Source organism: Gobius niger, assembly GCF_951799975.1.
Source record: "Gobius niger genome assembly, contig: SCAFFOLD_118, whole genome shotgun sequence".
Taxonomy (NCBI): domain Eukaryota; kingdom Metazoa; phylum Chordata; class Actinopteri; order Gobiiformes; family Gobiidae; genus Gobius; species Gobius niger.
In genome coordinates, this window is record NW_027639279.1 from 1 (window position 1) to 22,577 (window position 22,577).

At 44.5% G+C, this 22,577-nt stretch overlaps 1 protein-coding gene across 1 annotated transcript in view; it reads left to right on the top strand.

The window, feature by feature from the left end:
* Positions 1–27: 27 nt before the first annotated feature.
* The window catches only part of LOC306982633 (dynein axonemal heavy chain 5-like), a gene marked incomplete at its 5' end in the record, with an annotated part of 38,555 nt that continues 16,005 nt past the window's right edge, over positions 28–22,577 (top strand). Inside the window, 17 exon segments of the mRNA XM_079583100.1 lie at positions 28–156; positions 158–271; positions 330–488; positions 577–682; positions 685–732; positions 2,238–2,383; positions 2,520–2,654; positions 3,222–3,323; positions 4,845–4,958; positions 9,474–9,641; positions 9,701–9,805; positions 9,868–9,981; positions 10,044–10,220; positions 13,065–13,259; positions 15,905–16,060; positions 18,019–18,201; positions 20,587–20,757. Coding sequence (XP_079439226.1) covers positions 28–156; positions 158–271; positions 330–488; positions 577–682; positions 685–732; positions 2,238–2,383; positions 2,520–2,654; positions 3,222–3,323; positions 4,845–4,958; positions 9,474–9,641; positions 9,701–9,805; positions 9,868–9,981; positions 10,044–10,220; positions 13,065–13,259; positions 15,905–16,060; positions 18,019–18,201; positions 20,587–20,757 — 2,322 coding nt within the window.

Genomic DNA, 22,577 nt, shown 5'->3' on the forward strand with positions numbered 1-22,577 from the left:
CCCGTTCCCCTCACTCACTCGTGCCTGAATCCTCCCGCAGAATACATGAACAACGTCTTGGCGAGCGGCGAAGTCTCCAACCTTTTCCCTCGCGACGAGCTCGATGACATCACCCAGGAGCTGATCCCCGCCATGAAGAGACACGCCCCCAAACGGCCCCCCGACCCCCGAGAACCTGTACGACTACTTCCTGTCCCGCGTCCGGGCCAACCTCCACGTGGTGCTCTGCTTCAGCCCCATCGGGGACAAGTTCAGGAGCCGCGCGCTGAAGGTACGAAGCTCCTCAAACCCCCGCCTTCTTTCACCCTTTCTGACCGTTCCTCCGTCAGTTCCCAGGCCTGATCTCCGGCTGCACCGTGGACTGGTTCCAGCGCTGGCCCAAGGACGCCCTGGTCGCCGTGTCCCGCCACTTCCTGTCCGCGTTCTCCGAGCTGCGCTGCCCCCCGCTGGTCAAAGAGAGCGTGGTCCTCTCCATGGGGACCTTCCAGGTACCGAGCGGAGCCGGACCCGCCGGGACTGAAACCCCGCCCGGTCTGAACCCCCGCCCGGTCTGACGGCCTCTCTTCTCTCCGTCAGGACGTGGTGTCGGAGAAGTGCGGCGAGTACTTCGAGCGTTTCCGGCGGCAGACCTTCGTCACGCCGCGGTCCTTCCTCTCCTTCATCAACAGCTACAAACTCATCTACTCGAGAAGATCAGCCACGTGGGGACTCTGGCCCAGCGCATGCAGACAGGTTAACCTCTGAACTCTGAACTTAACCGGGGGCAGCTTCTCCAGCTCAGCCTCACACACATTCAGTTCAACATTTCTATTTGCCCCTGTGTGTCTGACCCTGTCCTCCTCCTCCTCTCTCTCCTCTCCCTCCTCTCCCTCCTCTCTCTCCTCTCCCTCCTCTCCCTCCTCTCTCTCCTCTCCCTCCTCTCCCTCCTCTCTCCTCTCTCTCCTCTCCCTCCTCTCTCCTCTCTCTCCTCTCCCTCCTCTCCCTCCTCTCTCTCCTCTCCCCCTCTCCCTCCTCTCCCTCTCCCTCTCTCTCCTCTCCCTCCTCTCCTCCTCCTCTCCTCACCCTCCTCTCCCTCCTCTCCCTCCTCTCCTCCTCTCCTCTCTCTCCTCTCCTCTCTCCTCTCCCTCCTCTCCCTCCCTCTCCTCTCTCTCCTCTCCTCCTCTCCCTCCTCCCTCTCTCTCCTCTCTCTCCTCTCTCTCCTCTCTCTCTCTCTCTCTCCTCTCCTCTCTCTCTCTCCTCTCTCCTCCCTCTCCTCCTCTCCCTCCTCTCCCTCCTCTCCTCCTCTCCCTCCTCTCTCTCCTCTGCCTCCTCCCTCTCCCTCTCTCTCCGCTCCTCTCTCTCCTCTCCCTCCTCTCTCTCCTCTCTCTCCTCTCCTCCTCTCTCTCCTCTCCCTCCTCTCCCTCCTCTCTCTCGTCTCTCTCCTCTCCCTCCTCTCCCTCCTCTCTCCTCCTCTCCTCTCCCTCCTCTCCCTCCTCTCTCTCCTCTCCCTCCTCTCTCTCCTCTGCCTCTCCCTCCCTCCTCTCCCTCCTCTCTCTCCTCTCCCTCCTCTCTCTCCTCTGCCTCCTCCCTCTCCCTCCTCTCCCTCCTCTCCTCCTCTCCCTCCTCTCCCTCCTCTCTCTCCTCTGCCTCCTCCCTCTCCCTCCTCTCCCTCCTCTCTCTCCTCTCTCTCCTCTCTCTCCTCTCCCTCCTCTCCCTCCTCTCTCTCCTCTCCCTCCTCTCTCTCCTCTCGCCTCTCCCTCCTCTCCTCCTCTCCCTCCTCTCCCTCCTCTCTCTCCTCTCCCTCCTCTCCCTCCTCTCTCTCCTCTCCCTCCTCTCTCTCCTCTGCTCCTCCCTCTCCCTCCTCTCCCTCCTCTCTCTCCTCTCTCTCCTCTCTCTCCTCTCCCTCCTCTCCCTCCTCTCTCTCCTCTCCCTCCTCTCTCTCCTCTCTCTCCTCTCCCTCCTCTCTCTCCTCTCCCTCCTCCTCCTCCTCTCCCTCCTCTCTCTCCTCTCCCTCCTCTCCCTCCTCTCTCTCCTCTCCCTCCTCTCTCTCCTCTCCCTCCTCTCCCTCCTCCTCCTCCTCTCCCTCCTCTCTCTCATCTCCCTCCTCTCTCCTCCTCCTCTCTCTCCTCTCCCTCCTCTCCCTCCTCTCCCTCCTCTCTCTCCTCTCTCCTCTCCCTCCTCTCCCTCCTCTCTCTCCTCTCCCTCCTCTCCCTCCTCTCCCTCCTCTCTCTCCTCTCCCTCCTCCTCCTCCTCTGCAGGGCTGAGTAAGCTGCTGGAGGCGGAGCAGTCGGTGTCTGAACTGTCTGCGCAGCTGGTGCTGAAGGAGCAGGAGCTGGCCGGCGCCTCTCAGAGGGCAGACGCGGTACTGCAGGAGGTCACAGAGAAGGCTCGCGCTGCCGAACAGGTCACACAAAACTCCAACACTCCAGAAGCTTCATCTGTGTCCATCACATGTGTGTCTGTTTCTGCTTTCCTGCATTGATTCTTAGCCTGTTTTAAAGTCAGTGAGGTCATTTTAGAGGCGGAGCTTGTTTGTGCAGGTGAAGCAGCAGGTGCAGAAGGTGAAGGACAGAGCGCAGATGATCGTGGACGAGATCGAGGTGGATAAATCTGCAGCAGAGTCCAAACTGGAGGCAGCGAAGCCTGCTCTGGAGGCAGCGGAGGCCGCGCTGCAGGTCTGTGCTCAGCCAGAACCTCAGCCAGAACTAAGCCAGAACTCAGCCTTACCTTAGCCAGAACTAAGCCAGAACTCAGCCCTACCTTAGCCAGAACTAAGCCAGAACTCAGCCCTACCTTAGCCTTACCTTATCCAGAACCTCAGCCAGAACTAAGCCTTACCTTAACCAGAACTAAGCCAGAACTCAGCCTTACCTTAGCCAGAACCTCAGCCAGAACTCAGCCAGAACTCAGCCTTACCTTAGCCAGAACTAAGCCAGAACTCAGCCTTACCTTAGCCAGAACTAAGCCAGAACTCAGCCTTACCTTAGCCAGAACCTCAGACAGACCTCAGCCTTACCTTAGCCAGAACTAAGCCAGAACTCAGCCTTACCTTAGCCAGAACTAAGCCAGAACTCAGCCTTACCTTAGCCAGAACTAAGCCAGAACTCAGCCTTACCTTAGCCAGAACCTCAGACAGACCTCAGACAGACCTCAGACAGACTTCAGACCTCCGAGCTTCACCCCAGACCCAGTGAGGGGCGGGGAAGAGTAAACCCTCTCTTCTTCTTCTTCTCTTTGTGCAGACGATCAAACCGGGCGACATCGCGACGGTGCGGAAGCTGCAGAAACCTCCTCATCTGATCATGAGGATCATGGACGCCGTGGTGCTGCTGTTCCAGAGGCGGGTACGAAACCAACACCATCAACCGAACTGGGCTCTCCGGGTTTGATCAATGACTTTAACATCTTTACTCCCGCCTGAACTGAGAGGAGTTTTTCCTCTCGTCATCAGATTTTTTTTTCCATCATGTTTTTGTTGGGTATTCAACTCATTGTTGTAACTTTTGGTAATTTTTTGGGGTAATTTTTTGTCATTTTTCGGCAATTTTTTATTAAATTTTTCTCATTTTTTTCATCAATTTTTATCACATATTTGTCCATTTTTGTCATTTTTTCGGCATTTTTTTAATCAAATTTTTGTCATATTTTTGTCATTTTTGTGTGATTTTTTTTGTCAAATTTTTGTCATTTTTTGGTCAAATTTTTGTCATTTCTTTGTTATTTTTTCGTTATTTTTTCAATAAAATTTTTGTCATTTTTATGTAGGGCTGAAACGACTAATCGATTATTGAAATAGTCGACAACTAATTTAGTAATCGATTAATCGTTTTCTGGTTCACACAGACTCAAATGAAGCAAAAATGACATAAAAATGTAGTATTTTTGATGACTTTGTTTATATACTTAGGGTCTGTGTAAATTTTTTCCATTGTAAATGTCATGAACAGAGCCTCCAACAAACATGTCTCTTTAGTTTCCTCCATCAACACATCTTCAAGCAGCGCCACTTAAGCTGTATGTGAGAAATGTTTTGGAAAAAATACAATTTTCCTGCACCGTTCACAGCCAAGCGATTACTCGATTAATCGCAAAAATAATCAATAGATTAATCGATTACAAAATAATCGATTTTGCAGCCCTAATTTTGCAGCCCTAATTTTTTGTCACATTTTTGTAATTTTTTTGTCAATTTTTTGTCTTTTTTTTGGTCAATTTTTTATCAAATTTTTGTCCTTTTTTTCGTACATTTTTTTTCACATATTTGTCGCATTTTGTCATTTTTTTGTCTTTTTTTCGTCTATTTTTTAATCCAATTTTTGTAATTTTTTTGTAATTTTTTTGTAATTTTTTGTAATTTTTTGGTCACATATTTGTCGCATTTTGTCATATTTTTGTCATTTTTTGGTCATTTTTTGGTCATTTTTTGGTCATTTTTTGGTCCTTTTTTTGTCCTTTTTTCGTCATTTTTCCGTCATTTTTTTAATCAATTTTTTGTCATTTTTTCGTCACATATTTGTCGCATTTTTGTCATATTTTTGTCATTTGTTTGTGTTTTTTTGTAGTTTTTTGTCAAATTTTTTGTCATTTTTTTGGTCATATTTTTTATCATTTTTTTGTCACATTTTAGAGTATAACCGGACAGGGCTGCGAGGAAATTTGGAAAACGAGAACAAATTTGGTCAAACATTGCGAAAATGCGGAAAAAAAATCATTTATTTGAGCTGAAACGACTTCTGCCCCTGGACCAACAGCATTGTATCTAAAGATACAATATTTTTTCTCTATAAATATAAAGATAAATATAAGTGTAAAGGATTAAATCGTTGGTCGTTTCAGCGTCAGCGATGACGTGTTTCCTGTTTCAGATCGACTCTGTGACCCTTGACCCCGAGCGGCCCTGCCCTCGGCCGTCCTGGAGCGAAGCCATGAAGCTGATGCAGAACTCGTCCTTCCTCAGCATGCTGCTCAACTTCAGCAAGGTACTCTCTACTGTCTTCAACTTCAGCCAGGTACTCCCTGTCCTCAACTTCAGCAAGGTACTCCCTGTCCTCTACTTCAGCAAGGTACTCCCTGTCCTCTGCTTCAGCAAGGTAGTCCCTGTCCTCTACTTCAGCAAGGTACTCCCTGTCCTCTGCTTCAGCAAGGTACTCCCTGTCCTCGGCTTCAGCAAGGTACTCCCTGTCCTCTGCTTCAGCGAGGGTCTCCTTATTCCTCAGTGTAATATAGTATCTTTGTAAAAAATCTACTTCATCTTCTTTTGTCTCCGAGCTGTTTCCAGTACTTTAACCCCTTAACTCCCACCTGAACGGAGCCCATTTTCTCCAGTTTGGCTTTACCCTAATCAAAAAGCTTCTTGGGGAAACAAGCACCAAAACAGCCACAAAAAATGAGAAGAAAACAAGGATGTAAACGCAACAACAAAATGACAAAAATTCAACCAAAAAGTGACAAAAATTCAACAAAAACTCAACCAAAAAATGACAAAAAATCAACAAAAACTCAACCAAAAAATGACAAAAAATCAACACAAATGTGACAAAAATTCAACAAAAATGTGACAAAAATTCAACAAAAACTCAACCAAAAAATGACAAAAATTCAACAAAAACTCAACCAAAAAATGACAAAAAATCAACAAAAAATGACAAAAATTCAACAAAAACTCAACCAAAAAATGACAAAAATTCAACAAAAACTCAACCAAAAAATGACAAAAAATCAACCAAAACTCAACCAAAAAATGACAAAAAATCAACAAAGATGTGACAAAAATTCAACACAAATGTGACAAAAATTCAACAAAAATGTGACAAAAATTCAACAAAAACTCAACCAAAAAATGACAAAAATTCAACAAAACTCAACCAAAAAATGACAAAAAATCAACAAAAAATGACAAAAATTCAACAAAAACTCAACCAAAAAATGACAAAAAATCAACAAAAACTCAACCAAAAAATGACAAAAAAATCAACAAAGATGTGACAAAATTCAACACAAATGTGACAAAAATTCAACAAAAATGTGACAAAAATTCAACAAAAACTCAACCAAAAAATGACAAAAAATCAACAAAAATGTGACAAAAATTCAACAAAAAATGTGACAAAAATTCAACAAAAACTCAACCAAAAATTCAACAAAAACTCAACCAAAACTCAACCAAAAAATGACCAAAATTCAACAAAAACTCACACAGCAACAACGAGAGGAAAAAGATCAGTTTTGTGGGTCTTCGCTTTAAAATGAGGTGTTGCACAGTATAATAGCCAAAGAGGACAGAATGCATTTGGTTTAGGGGTGGTATTAATGAGTAAACTTTAACCTGATGTGTGGTCCGTTACTCCTGTACATTTCTCCCGTACGTTCCTCCCGTACGTTCCTCCCGTATGATACTCACGTACATTACTCGGAGTCCCTTTTAGCGCGGGGGGAAAGTCCCTTGTTCCAAACAGACCCTGCAGCTGTTCCAGAGAAGGCGTCGCTGACGGAGCCGATAATCCACAAAGAGCTGCAAATCCCCAAGATCCCAGATCCTGGAGCCGCAGAGCGCTGAGCCCACACTTAACCTTCCAGAGCAGCGCCTATTCATAACGGCTCCTTTTAGGGAGGCTCGGGGCAGCTAGGGGCCTGAGGCGGGACACGGGCAAAACAACTCAGATTTAGCCCAGTGGTTAAAGTGGGGTCTGGAACATCGTGGTCCCTTATCGATCTGAAATTCTCTCAGGGCCCCAATAATAAGGATTTACTCATTTTTTTTAATGATTTTAGCTGCTAAAATTACATCTGGCATTGAATGAAGGTTAAATATTGGGTGAAAATAGCAAATGTCTTTCTTTAACCCCTTAACTCCCACCTGAACTGAGCACATTTTCTCCAGTTTGGCTTTACCCCAATCCAAAAGCTGCTGGAAAAAAGGTGTGAAAATAGGAGCAAAACTGAGACGAAAACAATGATGGAAATGTGACAAAAAGTGACGGAAAATTGATGAAAAAATGGTTGAAAAAATGACAAAACTTTGACCAAAAAATAATGACCAAAAATGTGATAAAAAATTGATGAAAAAATGACAAAAAAATTACAAATATGTGACAAAAAAATAGATAAAAAATTGCCTAAAAAATGACAAAAATTGACAAAAAATGACAAAAAATTGACAAAAAATTGACAAAAAAAGACAAAAAAAATGACAAAAAAATGACAAAATGTGATAAAAAAAATTACAAAAAAGCTCCTCTCGGTTCAGGCGGGAGTTAAGAGGTTAAAGCAGCACTAAGTAACTTGTTCACCTTAATAAACCCCAGTCCCTGTGGGGGTGATACAAGTGTTAAAGGGATGATTGGGGGGTCTTCATCTCCCCCTGGTGTCTCTGTCCAGAAAACCACAATTGCAACTTTTCCCAATACACACTAATGGAATCCCAGAAGAAGAAGCTAACAGGCTAACTGTGGGCTAGCACCACTTAAATCATTGTGTAACTGGATGAACAACATCCCTCTGTCCCTTTGTCTTACTGTCAGTGAAGGATTTACTCTCACGGGAATTAATGAGTAAAAAAACACAACATGTGCGACACCTGCAGTGGCGCTTACGGCCTCTAGGGGCACCAGTTTCTTTGTACTGCTTTAAATCTAAATCCCAGGGAACCACTGGAGAGATTTTCAGACCGATGAGGTGCCGTGGCATCCCGGACTTTGGGAAAGACTCTCCAGCGCCTCCTCAGGATGACTGGAACATCTGCTTCTCCAGCCCTCGCTCACGTGTAGTTAGTGACACGCTAGGTTCGGTGGATTTGCGTGTGATTTATGAAACTTTATGAAGCTGGGATATCTAACCCGGAACTCCACGTCGTACCCTTTGTTACTAATATAATTCTTGGAACTTGTCATTTTACTTAGGACAAATTCACCTTCAGAAAGCGCGCCTTAACTTTATCTCTTTCCTACGTCTGAATAACGTCTTCTTGTGTAAGTCTTTTCATGGTTTAGCACCAAAGTCCATCTCTGACATGTTAGCGCCGTATGAACCATCTCGGGCCCTGAGAACCACAGGGAGGGGCCTCCTGGTGGTTCCAGTCGATAATAAACACGGTGAGGCTGCGTTTCAGTTTCATGCAGCTAAAATCTGGAACAGTCTTCACGAGGATGTGAGACAGGCCTCAACTCTGACAATGTTCAAATCCAGGCTGAAAACGGTTCTTTTTGCCCATGTATATGTATTTGTATATTTTTATTTATTTATTTATTTATTTGACAGGGACATTGCACAAACAAATGTGTTGCAAAGACCAGAGATGCTACAAGCTCATTTTCATCTGTGGTCCCTGGGCAGAGGCAAAGTGACAGCAGGTTTAAACAGTGACCAATGAGCATCTGACTTTAGAGTTCGTTCACAATATAAAATAACATATAAGGCGCCGGCAAAAGGATCACCTCAAACATTCAGATACAGTATTTACAGTATTTACAAGCAATTACAATTAAATACAGTTTTTTAAAAACTTGTACCTTCTCATATTTACTACTACCCCCCTGTTAATGCTCACAAATCTGACCATCTTTCAACCACTTCTTCAGATTAAGTTTGAACTGTTGTAAAGTGCTGCTCTCTCGCACAGTCAATGGCAGCGAGTTCCACATCCTGCAGCTTTTACAGAGAAACAATTCTGTCCAAACATTTTGTATATGACTGAAATTGACTGTAATTGATTAATTTTATGTTGATGTCCAGAGGAGAAGGAGCGACAAAACAGAGGTTAGGTAACTGTGTGTGAACGAGCAAGAAAAAATAGTGCTCAAGACAGAGCGAGTCCAAACAAGATTTAAAGAGGGGGTGTTCTGCTTTTTTCAGTCACACAGCACCAGTCTATATCACACTACAATGATGACAAACCTTCTGTTGGTCTGTAAATGCAGTAAATTAGAATAACTGCCTTGTATAAAATGTCTCTCTCAAAATGGCTGTAGTGAATGTCTTGAAATAGGCCTCTGTCTCTTTAAGAACCTCTGAGCCTTTAGACACGCCCCCTCCACACGCTGTCTGTGGCATCAGTGGGGAGGGGGTTCTGCTGAGGAGCAGTGGTTGGTTACTCGGCTGGTGACGAAAGCTCGGAGGCGTCTCCAGGAGGTGGGGGCGTTCCTAGGAGGACTCAGGCAAACCTATCCCTAAAATGGCCGCCATCAGAGTTTTTACAGATTACTCAGAAATACGTGAATGTGCCAAGGCAACACTTCAGCCATGTTTTTAATGAGGGAGTGACAGAATAACATGATGGAAAGCTTGAAAAAGTCCATTTTGCATAATACCCCCCCTTTTAAAACTAGTGCTCAAGACAGAGTGAGTCAAAACAAGACTTAAACTCTTGCCTCTTACTGTAATTGATTAATTTTATGTTGATTGTATTTGTTTTTCTTATATTTTATGCCGCTTTAACTGTGAAGCACTTTGAATTGCCTTGTCCTTGCCTTCTGAAATGACTTTTCTTCTTCCCCCAGGACTCGATCACAGAGGAGATGGTGGAGCTCGTCGCCCCCTACCTGCAGATGGAGGACTACAACATGGACTCGGCCAAACGCACCTGCGGTAACGTGGCGGGGCTGTGCTCCTGGACCCAGGCCATGGTCGACTTCTTCTCCATCAACAAAGAAGTGCTGCCCCTGAAGGTGAGTCCCGGGTTCGAGTCCCAGCGGCTTCTTCTGACAAACCCGTTTCCTCTGCTCAGTCCAACCTGGCGCTGCAGGAGGCGCGGCTCCTCGTGGCTCAGGCGGAGCTGGCCAAAGCTCAGGAGCAGCTGGACGCCAAGCAGAGGGAGCTGGACCAGGTTCAGGTGAGGAGCTCGGAGCCTCAGCGTGTTCTCCAGCAGAACGTCTGAAAGCGCTGTGTGTCCAGGCGCTGTACGACGCCGCCATGAAGGAGAAGCAGGACCTGGAGGACGACGCCGAGAGCTGCAGGAGGAAGATGTCCAACGCCTCGGCGCTCATCCACGGCTTAGGAGGGGAGAAGGTGAGTTCAGAGGAGGTGTTTGAGGAGGATCCGTACTCACAGCCTGGTCCCGTCCCGCTCAGGTGCGCTGGACGTCCTCCTGCTCCAGCCTCCAGGCTCAGATGGAGAGCCTGGTGGGGGACGTGCTGCTGTGCTCCGGGTTCCTGTCGTACTGCGGCCCCTTTAACCAGGAGTACCGGGGCCTCCTGCTGCAGCTGTGGAAGAGCCTGATGGAGACGCACCACATCCCCTTCAGCGCCGTGAGAAACCTTCCCTCAAACCTTCCCTCTGCTCTAGAGCTGCGCACCGGTACTTTGTATTCAGTACTGGTGCTTTACAGATACTTCGCTTTCGATACCGATACCTGAATTATACTTTTTCCGATGCCTGGACTTAAATATATTTTCATCTGGAGCCATAAAACGATTTAACCTCTTAACTCCCGCCTGAACCGAGAGGATCTTTTTCCTCACGTCATCAGATTTTTTTTTCCATCATTTTTTTGTTGGGTATTCAACTCATTTTTGTAACTTTTTTATCATTTTTTGTCACATTTTTTTCATTTTTTTGTTTTTTTGTTATTTTTTTTGCCAAATTATATCAAATTTTTGTCATTGTTTCGTCACATTTTTGTCATTTATTTGTCAATTTTGTCAATTTTTATCACATTTTTGTCATTTTTTTGTCCAATTTTTGTCCAATTTTTTGTCATTTTTTGGTCATTTTTTCGTCAATTTCTTGTGACATTTTTGACATTTTTTTGTCACATTTTTGTCACTTTTTTGTCATTTTTTGTCATTTTTTGTCATTTTTTCGTCATTTTTTGGTCATTTTTTGGTCATTTTTTGTCAATTTTTATCATATTTTTCTCATTTTTTTGTCCTTTTTTTGTCCATTTTTTGTCAATTTCTTGTGATATTTTTGACATTTTTTTGTCACATTTTTGTCACATTTTTGTCATTTTTTGTCACATTTTCATCAATTTTTCGTCACTTTTTTGTCATTTTTTTGTCATTTTTTGTCACATTTTTGTCCAATTTTTGTCACATTTTCATCAATTTTTCGTCACATTTGTGTCATTTTTTGTCAATTTTTATCACATTTTTGTCACATTTTTGTCATTTTTTCGTCAATTTTTTGTCCATTTCTTGTGACATTTTTGCCACTTTTTCATAAATTTTTCGTCACTTTTTTGTCACATTTCCATCATTGTTTTCGTCTCAGTTTTGTTCCTAATTTCTCACCTTTTTTTCCAGAAGCTTTTGGATTGGGGTAAAGCCAAACTGGAGAAAATGTGCTTGGTTCAGGTGGGAGTTAAGGGGTTAATAATGTTAAAGGAACAGGCCACAGTCTTTCCATGCTATGTCTATGTGCCAGAGCCTGGTAGCTTTGAACTTCACCCCACTTTGGAGCTATAGAAATACACTGGGAGAGGCCAAATGTTAACAACATCTTTGGTCGTTTTGCGTGACTGAGCGCACACACAAAGACCAGACAGACACACGCTAGCACACACGCTAACACAGAAGCTAACACAGAAGCTAACACACACTAACACACACGCTAACACAGAAGCTAACACACACACTAACACACACGCTAACACACACGCTAACACAGAAGCTAACACAGAAGCTAACACACACGCTAACACAGAAGCTAACACAAACTAACACACACGCTAACACAGAAGCTAACACACGCTAACACACACGCTAACACACACGCTAACACAGAAGCTAACACAGAAGCTAACACACACGCTAACACAGAAGCTAACACAAACTAACACACACGCTAACACAGAAGCTAACACACGCTAACACACACGCTAACACAGAAGCTAACACACACACTAAAACACACGCTAACACAGAAGCTAACACACACACGCTAACACAAAAGCTAACACAGAAGCTAACACACACGCTAACACAGAAGCTAACACACACGCTAACACAGAAGCTAACACACGCTAACACAGAAGCTAACACACACGCTAACACACACTAACACACACGCTAACACAGAAGCTAACACACGCTAACACAGAAGCTAACACACGCTAACACAGAAGCTAACACACACGCTAACACACACTAACACACGCTAACACAGAAGCTAACACACGCTAACACACACGCTAACACAGAAGCTAACACACACACTAAAACACACGCTAACACAGAAGCTAACACAGAAGCTAACACAGAAGCTAACACACACGCTAACACACACGCTAACACACACTAACACACACGCTAACACACACGCTAACACAGAAGCTAACACAGAAGCTAACACACACGCTAACACACACTAACACACACGCTAACACAGAAGCTAACACACGCTAACACAGAAGCTAACACACGCTAACACAGAAGCTAACACACACGCTAACACACACTAACACACGCTAACACAGAAGCTAACACACGCTAACACACACGCTAACACAGAAGCTAACACACACACTAAAACACACGCTAACACAGAAGCTAACACACACTAACACACACGCTAACACACACGCTAACACAGAAGCTAACACAGAAGCTAACACACACGCTAACACAGAAGCTAACACACACGCTAACACAGAAGCTAACACAAACTAACACACACGCTAACACAGAAGCTAACACACACGCTAACACACACGCTAACACAGAAGCTAACACACAAGCTAACACACACGCTAACACAGAAGCTAACACACACTAACACACACGCTAACACAGAAGCTAACACACACACTAAAACACACGCTAACACAGAAGCTAACACACACACTAAAACACACGCTAACACAGAAGCTAACACACACGCTAACACAGAAGCTAACACACACACTAAAACACACGCTAACACAGAAGCTAACACACACACGCTAACACAGAAGCTAACACACACGCTAACAGTTAAAGTACTGGTATTGAAAGAAAGGTAACGGTACGCAGCCAAAACGATGTCCTTCCTGGTGACTTGTTTCGGCTCCGGCTCGAACCTCCCACGCCGTGTTAAAATGGCGTCGGCGTGACCTCTCTGTGTCTTTCCCCGCCGTGTTAAAATGGCGTCGGCGTGACCTCTCTGTGTCCCAGGACGTGGACGTGAGCGCCCTCCTGTGCGACTCGAGCAGTGTGGGGGAGTGGAGTCTGCAGGGCCTTCCCACAGACGAGCTGTCGGTGCAGAACGCCATCATCGTCACCAAGGCCCCGCGCTTCCCCCTCCTCATCGACCCCCAGGGCCAGGGCAAGACCTGGATCATCAACCGCGAGAGAGAGCGCCAGCTGCAGGTCAGAGCCGGGAGCGCGGCGGACTGGAGAGTGTTCGGTTCTGCTTTCTACTTCCCATTTACCAGAACACACACGCTAACACACACGCTAACACAGAAGCTAGCACACACGCTAACACAGAAGCTAACACACACGCTAACACAGAAGCTAACACACACAGTAACACACACGCTAACACAGAAGCTAACACACACAGTAACACACACGCTAACACACAAGCTCACACAGAAGCTCACACACACGCTAACACAGAAGCTAGCACACACAGTAACACACACACTAACACAGAAGCTAACACACACAGTAACACACACGCTAACACAGAAGCTAACACACACAGTAACACACACGCTAACACAGAAGCTAACACACAAGCTAACACACAAGCTAACACACAAGCTAACACACAAGCTAACACACACAGTAACACACACGCTAACACAGAAGCTAACACACAAGCTAGCATGCTAACATACAAATGCTAACACACAAGCTAGCACGCTAACACACACGCTAATACACAAGCTAACATGCTAGCACACACACTAACACGCAAGCTAACACACAAGCTAGCACGCTAACACACAAGCTAACACACAAGCTAACACACAAGCTAACACACCAACGCACACAAGCTAACACAGAAGCTAGCACGCTAACACACACACGCTTGTACACAAGCTAACACGCTAACACACACGCTATGGGCGGCACGGTAGCACAGCGGTTTGCGCTCGTGCTTCACAGCTAGAAGGTCCCGGATTCGATTCCCACCAAGGACGGGCCTTTCTGTGTGGAGTTTGCATGTTCTCCCCGTGTCTGCGTAGGTTTCCTCTGGGTACTCCGGTTTCCCCTACCACTAAAAACATGTACAATAGGCCAGGATGAATGAGAGTGTGTTTGAGAGTGCGCATGGGGAACACAAGCTAACACGTTAACACACACGCTGATACACAAGCTAACACGCTAACACACATTTTGATTGACTCACCGCTCTGGTCCATCAGGTTTTACATTATGTGACGGGCGTTGGTTCTAAAAGTGAATCCACTTTGGTTCTGGTGAAGCTTCACAAACATCAGACACAGTCACAGACAAACACTGTTCTGGTGAAAGTCGCCGAATCCCAGAAAGAAATTCCAACTTCTGGCAAGTGTCCTTCTCTTTAGTTCTGTAGCGCTTTTCTCCGTGACATTATCGTTGGGTTAGAAAAAGAACAGGCGTGTCCAGAGTAGGTTAGAAAGAGCTCCTTCTTCACAACTTCACGACATCTGTTCAGACGGGGGTGCATCAGAGTGTCACAACAGTGGTTCACCAGCAGAGGGCGGAGCAGCTGCTCAGAGCAGGATTCAGGAACATTACTGAGAACTGCGTGAATGAAGCCAGGAAACAGCAACAACATGGTTCAAAGCTCCAAACAGTCGATTTTGCAGGATATAGGACCTTTAAAGGTCCTATATCCTGCAAAATCGACTGTTTGGAGCTTTTAGCCATGTTGTTATGCTATTTCCTTATCAAAAACACCCCCAGAGTGATTTGTGGCTTCATTCACGCAGCTCTCAGTAATCCTCCTGAATCCTGCTCTCTGAGGCTCCGCCCTCTCCTCATGAACGACTGAGTGCTCAGTTGTGTCGTAACAACGGAACGGAAGTGCTCGACGTCTGTAATGAAATGTCTTAATTCTATGCTTACGGACGGATTTTAATTTGTAAAACAGCGTTTTCATTATTTCTGTCGTAAGAGAGAAACAAAGAGTAAAAAATGGAAAAAAAGAAAAAAAAAGGAAGTGCCCGAGGTGCTTCCAGGTCAGCTGAGGCCAAAACAAACACATCGCGTCTGAACAGATCAGTCATGTTTGCGCTGCAGCTGAAGATGGAGCTCGTTACCTACTCTGAACACCTGTTATTTATTCTTAACTAACGATAATGTCACGGACGGAGAAAAAGAAGCGCGTTTGGCTACGAGGACGAGGAGTTTATATTCAACCTTTTTCAAGAAGAGGCCACTCAGCTGTTTTTTTCTCCGGGATTCAGCGACTATCAGCCAAAATATTGTTTTTCTGTGACCGTCTCTGATGGATGTTTGGTGAACCTTCGCCAGAATCAAAGTGGATTAACTTTTATAACCAACGCGAGTCCCACAATGTAAACAGCGATGGACCAGAGCGGTGAGTCAGTCCAAACGCGGGTTAGCTTGTGTGTTAGCATATTAGCTTGTGTGTTAGCCATTTATGAAGCTGTGTTGCAGATGTCAACTCCTTATAACTGCATCGTGAAGTGACTTCACTTATTGCTGTTTATTTATATTACGATAAAGTTGTATGTGCGGAGAGAGTGGGCGGAGTTAACTGAATCGAAGCGTTGTGTCTTCCGGGTTTGAAAAATACCTCCAGAAAACACTTATATTTATCACAAAAATGAGTGCTCCATAATGGTAGAGGTACAATATATCATATACAGGCCTATACTTAACTTTGGAATGGCTAAAATAGCAGGATATAGCCCCTTTAACTACCGGCTAGAACAGACGTGAGAACATTAAAGGAAAGTGCTTTGTGTGGCATCATACAAAACATCTGCTAAAGTCTGAAGGACAAAGTGCATTTGTCATCATGTTTTCTCTGCTCCTCATGGTTTGTGTCACAGGTGACGTCTCTGAACCATAAGTACTTCCGCTCTCACCTGGAGGACAGCCTGTCTCTGGGGCGCCCCCTGCTGATCGAGGACGTGGGCCACGAGCTGGACCCGGTGCTGGACCACGTCCTGGACAAGAACTTCATCAAGTCTGGCTCCACCTTCAAAGTCAGTTCCATCTGCATAAAGACCTCAGGGGCCTTTTACGCTAACACACACGCTAACACATACGCTAACACACATGCTAACACACAAGCTAACACACAGGCTAACACACACGCTAACACACACGCTAACACACAAGCTAACACACACGCTAACACACAAGCTAACACACAGGCTAACACACACGCTAACACAGAAGCTAACACACAAGCTAACACACACGCTAACACATACGCTAACACACACGCTAACACACAAGCTAACACACAGGCTAACACACACGCTAACACACAAGCTAACACACAGGCTAACACACAAGCTAACACACAGGCTAACACACACGCTAACACAGAAGCTAACACACAAGCTAACACACACGCTAACACATACGCTAACACACACGCTAACACACAGGCTAACACACAGGCTAACACACACGCTAACACATACGCTAACACACAAGCTAACACACACGCTAACACAGAAGCTAACACACAAGCTAACACACACGCTAACACAGAAGCTAACACACAAGCTAACACACACGCTAACACACACGCTAACACATGCGCTAACACACAAGCTAACACACACGCTAACACAGAAGCTAACACACAAGCTAACACACAGGCTAACACACACGCTAACACACAAGCTAACACACAGGCTAACACACACGCTAACACAGAAGCTAACACACAAGCTAACACACACGCTAACACATACGCTAACACACACGCTAACACACAGGCTAACACACACGCTAACACACACGCTAACACATACGCTAACACACAAGCTAACACACACGCTAACACAGAAGCTAACACACAAGCTAACACACACGCTAACACAGAAGCTAACACACAAGCTAACACACACGCTAACACACACGCTAACACATACGCTAACACACAAGCTAACACACACGCTAACACAGAAGCTAACACACAAGCTAACACACACACGCTAACACACATGCTAACACACACGCTAACACAGAAGCTAACACACAAGCTAAAACACAGGCTAACACACACATGCTAACACAAAAGCTAACACACAAGCTAACACACACACGCTAACACACAAGCTAACACACAGGCTAACACAGAAGCTAACACACAGGCTAACACAGAAGCTAACACACAAACTAACACACACGCTAACACACAAGCTAACACACAAGCTAACACACAAGCTAACACACAGGCTAACACACAGGCTAACACACACGCTAACACACAAGCTAGCACACAAGCTAACACAAACGCTAACACACACTAACACACACGCTAACACAGAAGCTAACACACAAGCTAACACAAACGCTAACACACACTAACACACACGCTAACACACAAGCTAACACAAACGCTAACACACACAAACACACACGCTAACACAGAAGCTAACACACATGCTAACACAAACGCTAACACACACACTAACACACACGCTAACACACGCTAACACACAAGCTAACACAAACGCTAACACACACTAACACACACGCTAACACAGAAGCTAACACATGCTAACACAAACGCTAACACACACACTAACACACACGCTAACACACAAGCTAACACAAACGCTAACACACACTAACACACACGCTAACACAGAAGCTAACACACACGCTAACACAGAAGCTAACACACACACACTAACACAGAAGCTAACACACACGCTAACACAGAAGCTAACACACGCTAACACAGAAGCTAACACACACGCTAACACAGAAGCTAACACACACGCTAACACAGAAGCTAACACACAAGCTAACACAGAAGCTAACACACACACTAACACAGAAGCTAACACACGCTAACACACACACTAACACAGAAGCTAACACACACGCTAACACACACGCTAACACAGAAGCTAACACATGCATAAAGACCTCAGGTCTTACACGGCGGCATTAAAGAGGATTAACCTTCATGTTCCAGGTGAAGGTCGGGGACAAAGAGGTGGACGTCCTGAAGGGCTTCTGTCTCTACATCACCACCAAACTGTCCAACCCTCTGTTCAGCCCCGAGGTCAGCGCCCGAGCGGCCGTCATCGACTTCACCGTCACCCAGAGGGGCCTGGAGGACCAGCTGTTAGGACGAGTCATCCTCACGGAGAAGCAGGTCAGAGTCATCCTCACAGAGAAGCAGGTCAGAGTCATCCTCACAGAGAAGCAGGTCAGAGTCATCCTCACAGAGAAGCAGGTCAGAGTCATCCTCACAGAGAAGCAGGTCAGGAACATCCTCACAGAGAAGCAGGTCAGGAACATCCTCACAGAGAAGCAGGTCAGGAACATCCTCACAGAGAAGCAGGTCAGGAACATCCTCACAGAGAAGCAGGTCAGGAACATCCTCACAGAGAAGCAGATCAGGAACATCCTCACAAAGAAGCAGGTCAGAGTCATCCTCACAGAGAAGCAGGTCAGAGTCATCCTCACAGAGAAGCAGGTCAGAAACATCCTCACAGAGAAGCAGGTCAGGAACATCCTCACAGAGAAGCAGGTCAGGAACATCCTCACAGAGAAGCAGGTCAAGAACATCCTCACAGCGAAGCAGGTCAGAGTCATCCTCACAGAGAAGCAGGTCAGGAACATCCTCACAGAGAAGCAGGTCAGAGTCATCCTCACAGAGAAGCAGGTCAGGAACATCCTCACAGAGAAGCAGGTCAGGAACATCCTCACAGAGAAGCAGGTCAGGAACATCCTCACAGAGAAGCAGGTCAGGAACATCCTCACAGAGAAGCAGGTCAGGAACATCCTCACAGAGAAGCAGGTCAGAGTCATCCTCACAGAGAAGCAGGTCAGGAACATCCTCACAGAGAAGCAGGTCAGGAACATCCTCACAGAGAAGCAGGTCAGGAACATCCTCACAGAGAAGCAGGTCAGGAACATCCTCACAGAGAAGCAGGTCAGGAACATCCTCACAGAGAAGCAGGTCAGGAACATCCTCACAGAGAAGCAGGTCAGGAACATCCTCACAGAGAAGCAGGTCAGAGTCATCCTCACAGAGAAGCAGGTCAGGAACATCCTCACAGAGAAGCAGGTCAGAGTCATCCTCACAGAGAAGCAGGTCAGGAACATCCTCACAGAGAAGCAGGTCAGAGTCATCCTCACAGAGAAGCAGGTCAAGAACATCCTCACAGAGAAGCAGGTCAGGAACATCCTCACAGAGAAGCAGGTCAAGAACATCCTCACAGAGAAGCAGGTCAGAGTAATCCTCACAGAGAAGCAGGTCAGAGTCATCCTCACAGAGAAGCAGGTCAGGAACATCCTCACAGAGAAGCAGGTCAGGAACATCCTCACAGAGAAGCAGGTCAGGAACATCCTCACAGAGAAGCAGGTCAGGAACATCCTCACAGAGAAGCAGGTCAGAGTCATCCTCACAGAGAAGCAGGTCAGGAACATCCTCACAGAGAAGCAGGTCAGGAACATCCTCACAGAGAAGCAGGTCAGGAACATCCTCACAGAGAAGCAGGTCAGGAACATCCTCACAGAGAAGCAGGTCAGGAACATCCTCACAGAGAAGCAGGTCAGGAACATCCTCACAGAGAAGCAGATCAGGAACATCCTCTCAGAGAAGCAGATCAGGAACATCCTCACAGAGAAGCAGGTCAGGAACGTCCTCACAGAGAAGCAGGTCAGGAACATCCTCACAGAGAAGCAGGTTAGGAACATCCTCACAGAGAAGCAGGTCAGGAACATCCTCACAGAGAAGCAGGTCAGGAACATCCTCACAGAGAAGCAGGTCAGGGTCATCCTCACAGAGAAGCAGGTCAGGAACATCCTCACAGAGAAGCAGGTCAGGAACATCCTCACAGAGAAGCAGGTCAGGAACATCCTCACAGAGAAGCAGATCAGGAACATCCTCACAGAGAAGCAGGTCAGAGTCATCCTCACAGAGAAGCAGGTCAGGAACATCCTCACAGAGAAGCAGGTCAGGAACATCCTCACAGAGAAGCAGGTCAGGAACATCCTCACAGAGAAGCAGGTCAGTAACATCCTCACAGAGAAGCAGGTCAAGAACATCCTCACAGAGAAGCAGATCAGAGTCATCCTCACAGAGAAGCAGGTCAAGAACATCCTCACAGAGAAGCAGGTCAGGAACATCCTCACGTGAAGCAGGTCAGGAACATCCTCACAGAGAAGCAGGTCAGAGTCATCCTCACAGAGAAGCAGGTCAGAGTCATCCTCACAGAGAAGCAGGTCAGGAACATCCTCACAGAGAAGCAGGTCAGGAACATCCTCACAGAGAAGCAGGTCAGGAACATCCTCACAGAGAAGCAGGTCAGAGTCATCCTCACAGAGAAGCAGGTCAGAGTCATCCTCACAGAGAAGCAGGTCAGAGTCATCCTCACAGAGAAGCAGGTCAGGAACATCCTCACAGAGAAGCAGGTCAGGAACATCCTCACAGAGAAGCAGGTCAGAGTCATCCTCACAGAGAAGAGTGTGAGCGGGTGAAGCTGCAGGACGTGTTGTGGTCAGATGTTTGTGATCGTGTGTGTGGTTGCAGGAGTTGGAGTGTGAGCGGGTGAAGCTGCTGGAGGAGGTGACCACAAACCGGAGGCGGATGCAGGAGCTGGAGGACAGTCTCCTGCTCAGACTCAGCTCCACACAGGGCTCTCTGGTGGAGGACGAGTCTCTCATCGAGGTGCTGCGGGTCACCAAGACCACGGCTCAGGAGGTACATCCCACTTCTAGATGAATGACCCTGATTTTTGTCACATTTTTGTTGATTTTTTGTCACATTTTTGTTGAATTTTTGTTGTATTTTTGTCACATTTTTGTTGTATTTTTGTCACTTTTTTGTAGAATTTTTGTCACATTTTTGATGAATTTTTGTTGAATTTTTGTCACATTTTTGGTTGAGTTTTTGTCACATTTTGGTTGAATTTTTGTCACATTTTTGATGAATTTTTGTTGAATTTTTGTCAAATTTTTGTTGAACTTTTGTCACATTTTTGATGAATTTTGGTTGAGTTTTTGTCACATTTTGGTTGAATTTTTGTCACATTTTTGATGAATTTTTGTTGAATTTTTGTCACATTTTTGTTGAATTTTTGTCACATTTTTGTTGAATTTTTGTCACATTTTTGTAGAACTTTTGTCACTTTTTTGTTGAGTTTTTGTCACTTTTTTGTTGAATTTTTGTTGAATTTTTGTTGAATTTTTGTCACATTTTTGTTGAATTTTTGTCACATTTTTGTTGAATTTTTGTCACATTTTTGTTGAATTTTTGTCACATTTTTGTTGAATTTTTGTCACTTTTTTGTTGAATTTTTGTCACATTTTGGTTGAATTTTTGTCACATTTTTGTTGAATTTTTGTCACATTTTTATTTAATTTTTGTCACATTTTTGTTGAATTTTTGTCACATTTTTATTTAATTTTTGTCACTTTTTTGTTGAATTTTTGTCACTTTTTTGTTGAATTTTTGTCACATTTTTGTTGAATTTTTGTCACATTTTTGTTGAATTTTTGTCACATTTTTATTGAATTTTTGTCACTTTTTGTTGAATTTTTGTCACATTTTTGTTGAATTTTTGTCACTTTTTGGTTGAATTTTTGTCACATTTTTGTTGAATTTTTGTCACATTTTTATTGAATTTTTGTCACATTTTTGTCACATTTTTGTCACATTTTTGTCACTTTTTTGTTGAATTTTTGTCACTTTTTTGTTGATTTTTTCTCATATTTTTGTTGAATTTTTGTCACATTTTGGTTGAATTTTTGTCACTTTTTGGTTAAATTTTTGTCACTTTTTTGTTGAATTTTTGTCACTTTTTTTGTTGAATTTTTGTCACTTTTTTGTTGAATTTTTGTCACTTTTTTTGTTGAATTTTTGTCACTTTTTGTTGAATTTTTGTCACTTTTTTGTTGATTTTTTGTCACATTTTTGTTGAATTTTTGTCACATTTTTATTGAATTTTGTCACATTTTTGTTGAATTTTTGTCAAATTTTTGTTGAATTTTTGTCACATTTTGGTTGAAATTTTGTCACATTTTGGTTGAATTTTGGTTGAATTTTGGTTGAATTTTGGTTGAATTTTGGTTGAATTTTGGTTGAATTTTTGTCACATTTTTGTCACATTTTTGTCACATTTTTATTGAATTTTTGTCACATTTTTGTTGAATTTTTGTCACATTTTTGTTGAACTTTTGTCACTTTTTGGTTGAATTTTTGTCACATTTTTTTTTAATTTTTGTCACATTTTTGTTGTATTTTTGTCACTTTTGGTTGAATTTTTGTCTCTTTTTTGTTGAATTTTTGTCACATTTTGGTTGAATTTTTGTCACATTTTTGTTGAATTTTTGTCACATTTTTATTTAATTTTTGTCACATTTTTGTCACATTTTTGTTGAATTTTTGTCACATTTTTGTTGAATTTTTGTCACGTTTTGGTTGAATTTTTGTCACATTTTTTTGAATTTTTGTCACATTTTTGTTGAATTTTTGTCACATTTTTGTTGAATTTTTGTCACATTTTTGTTGAATTTTTGTCA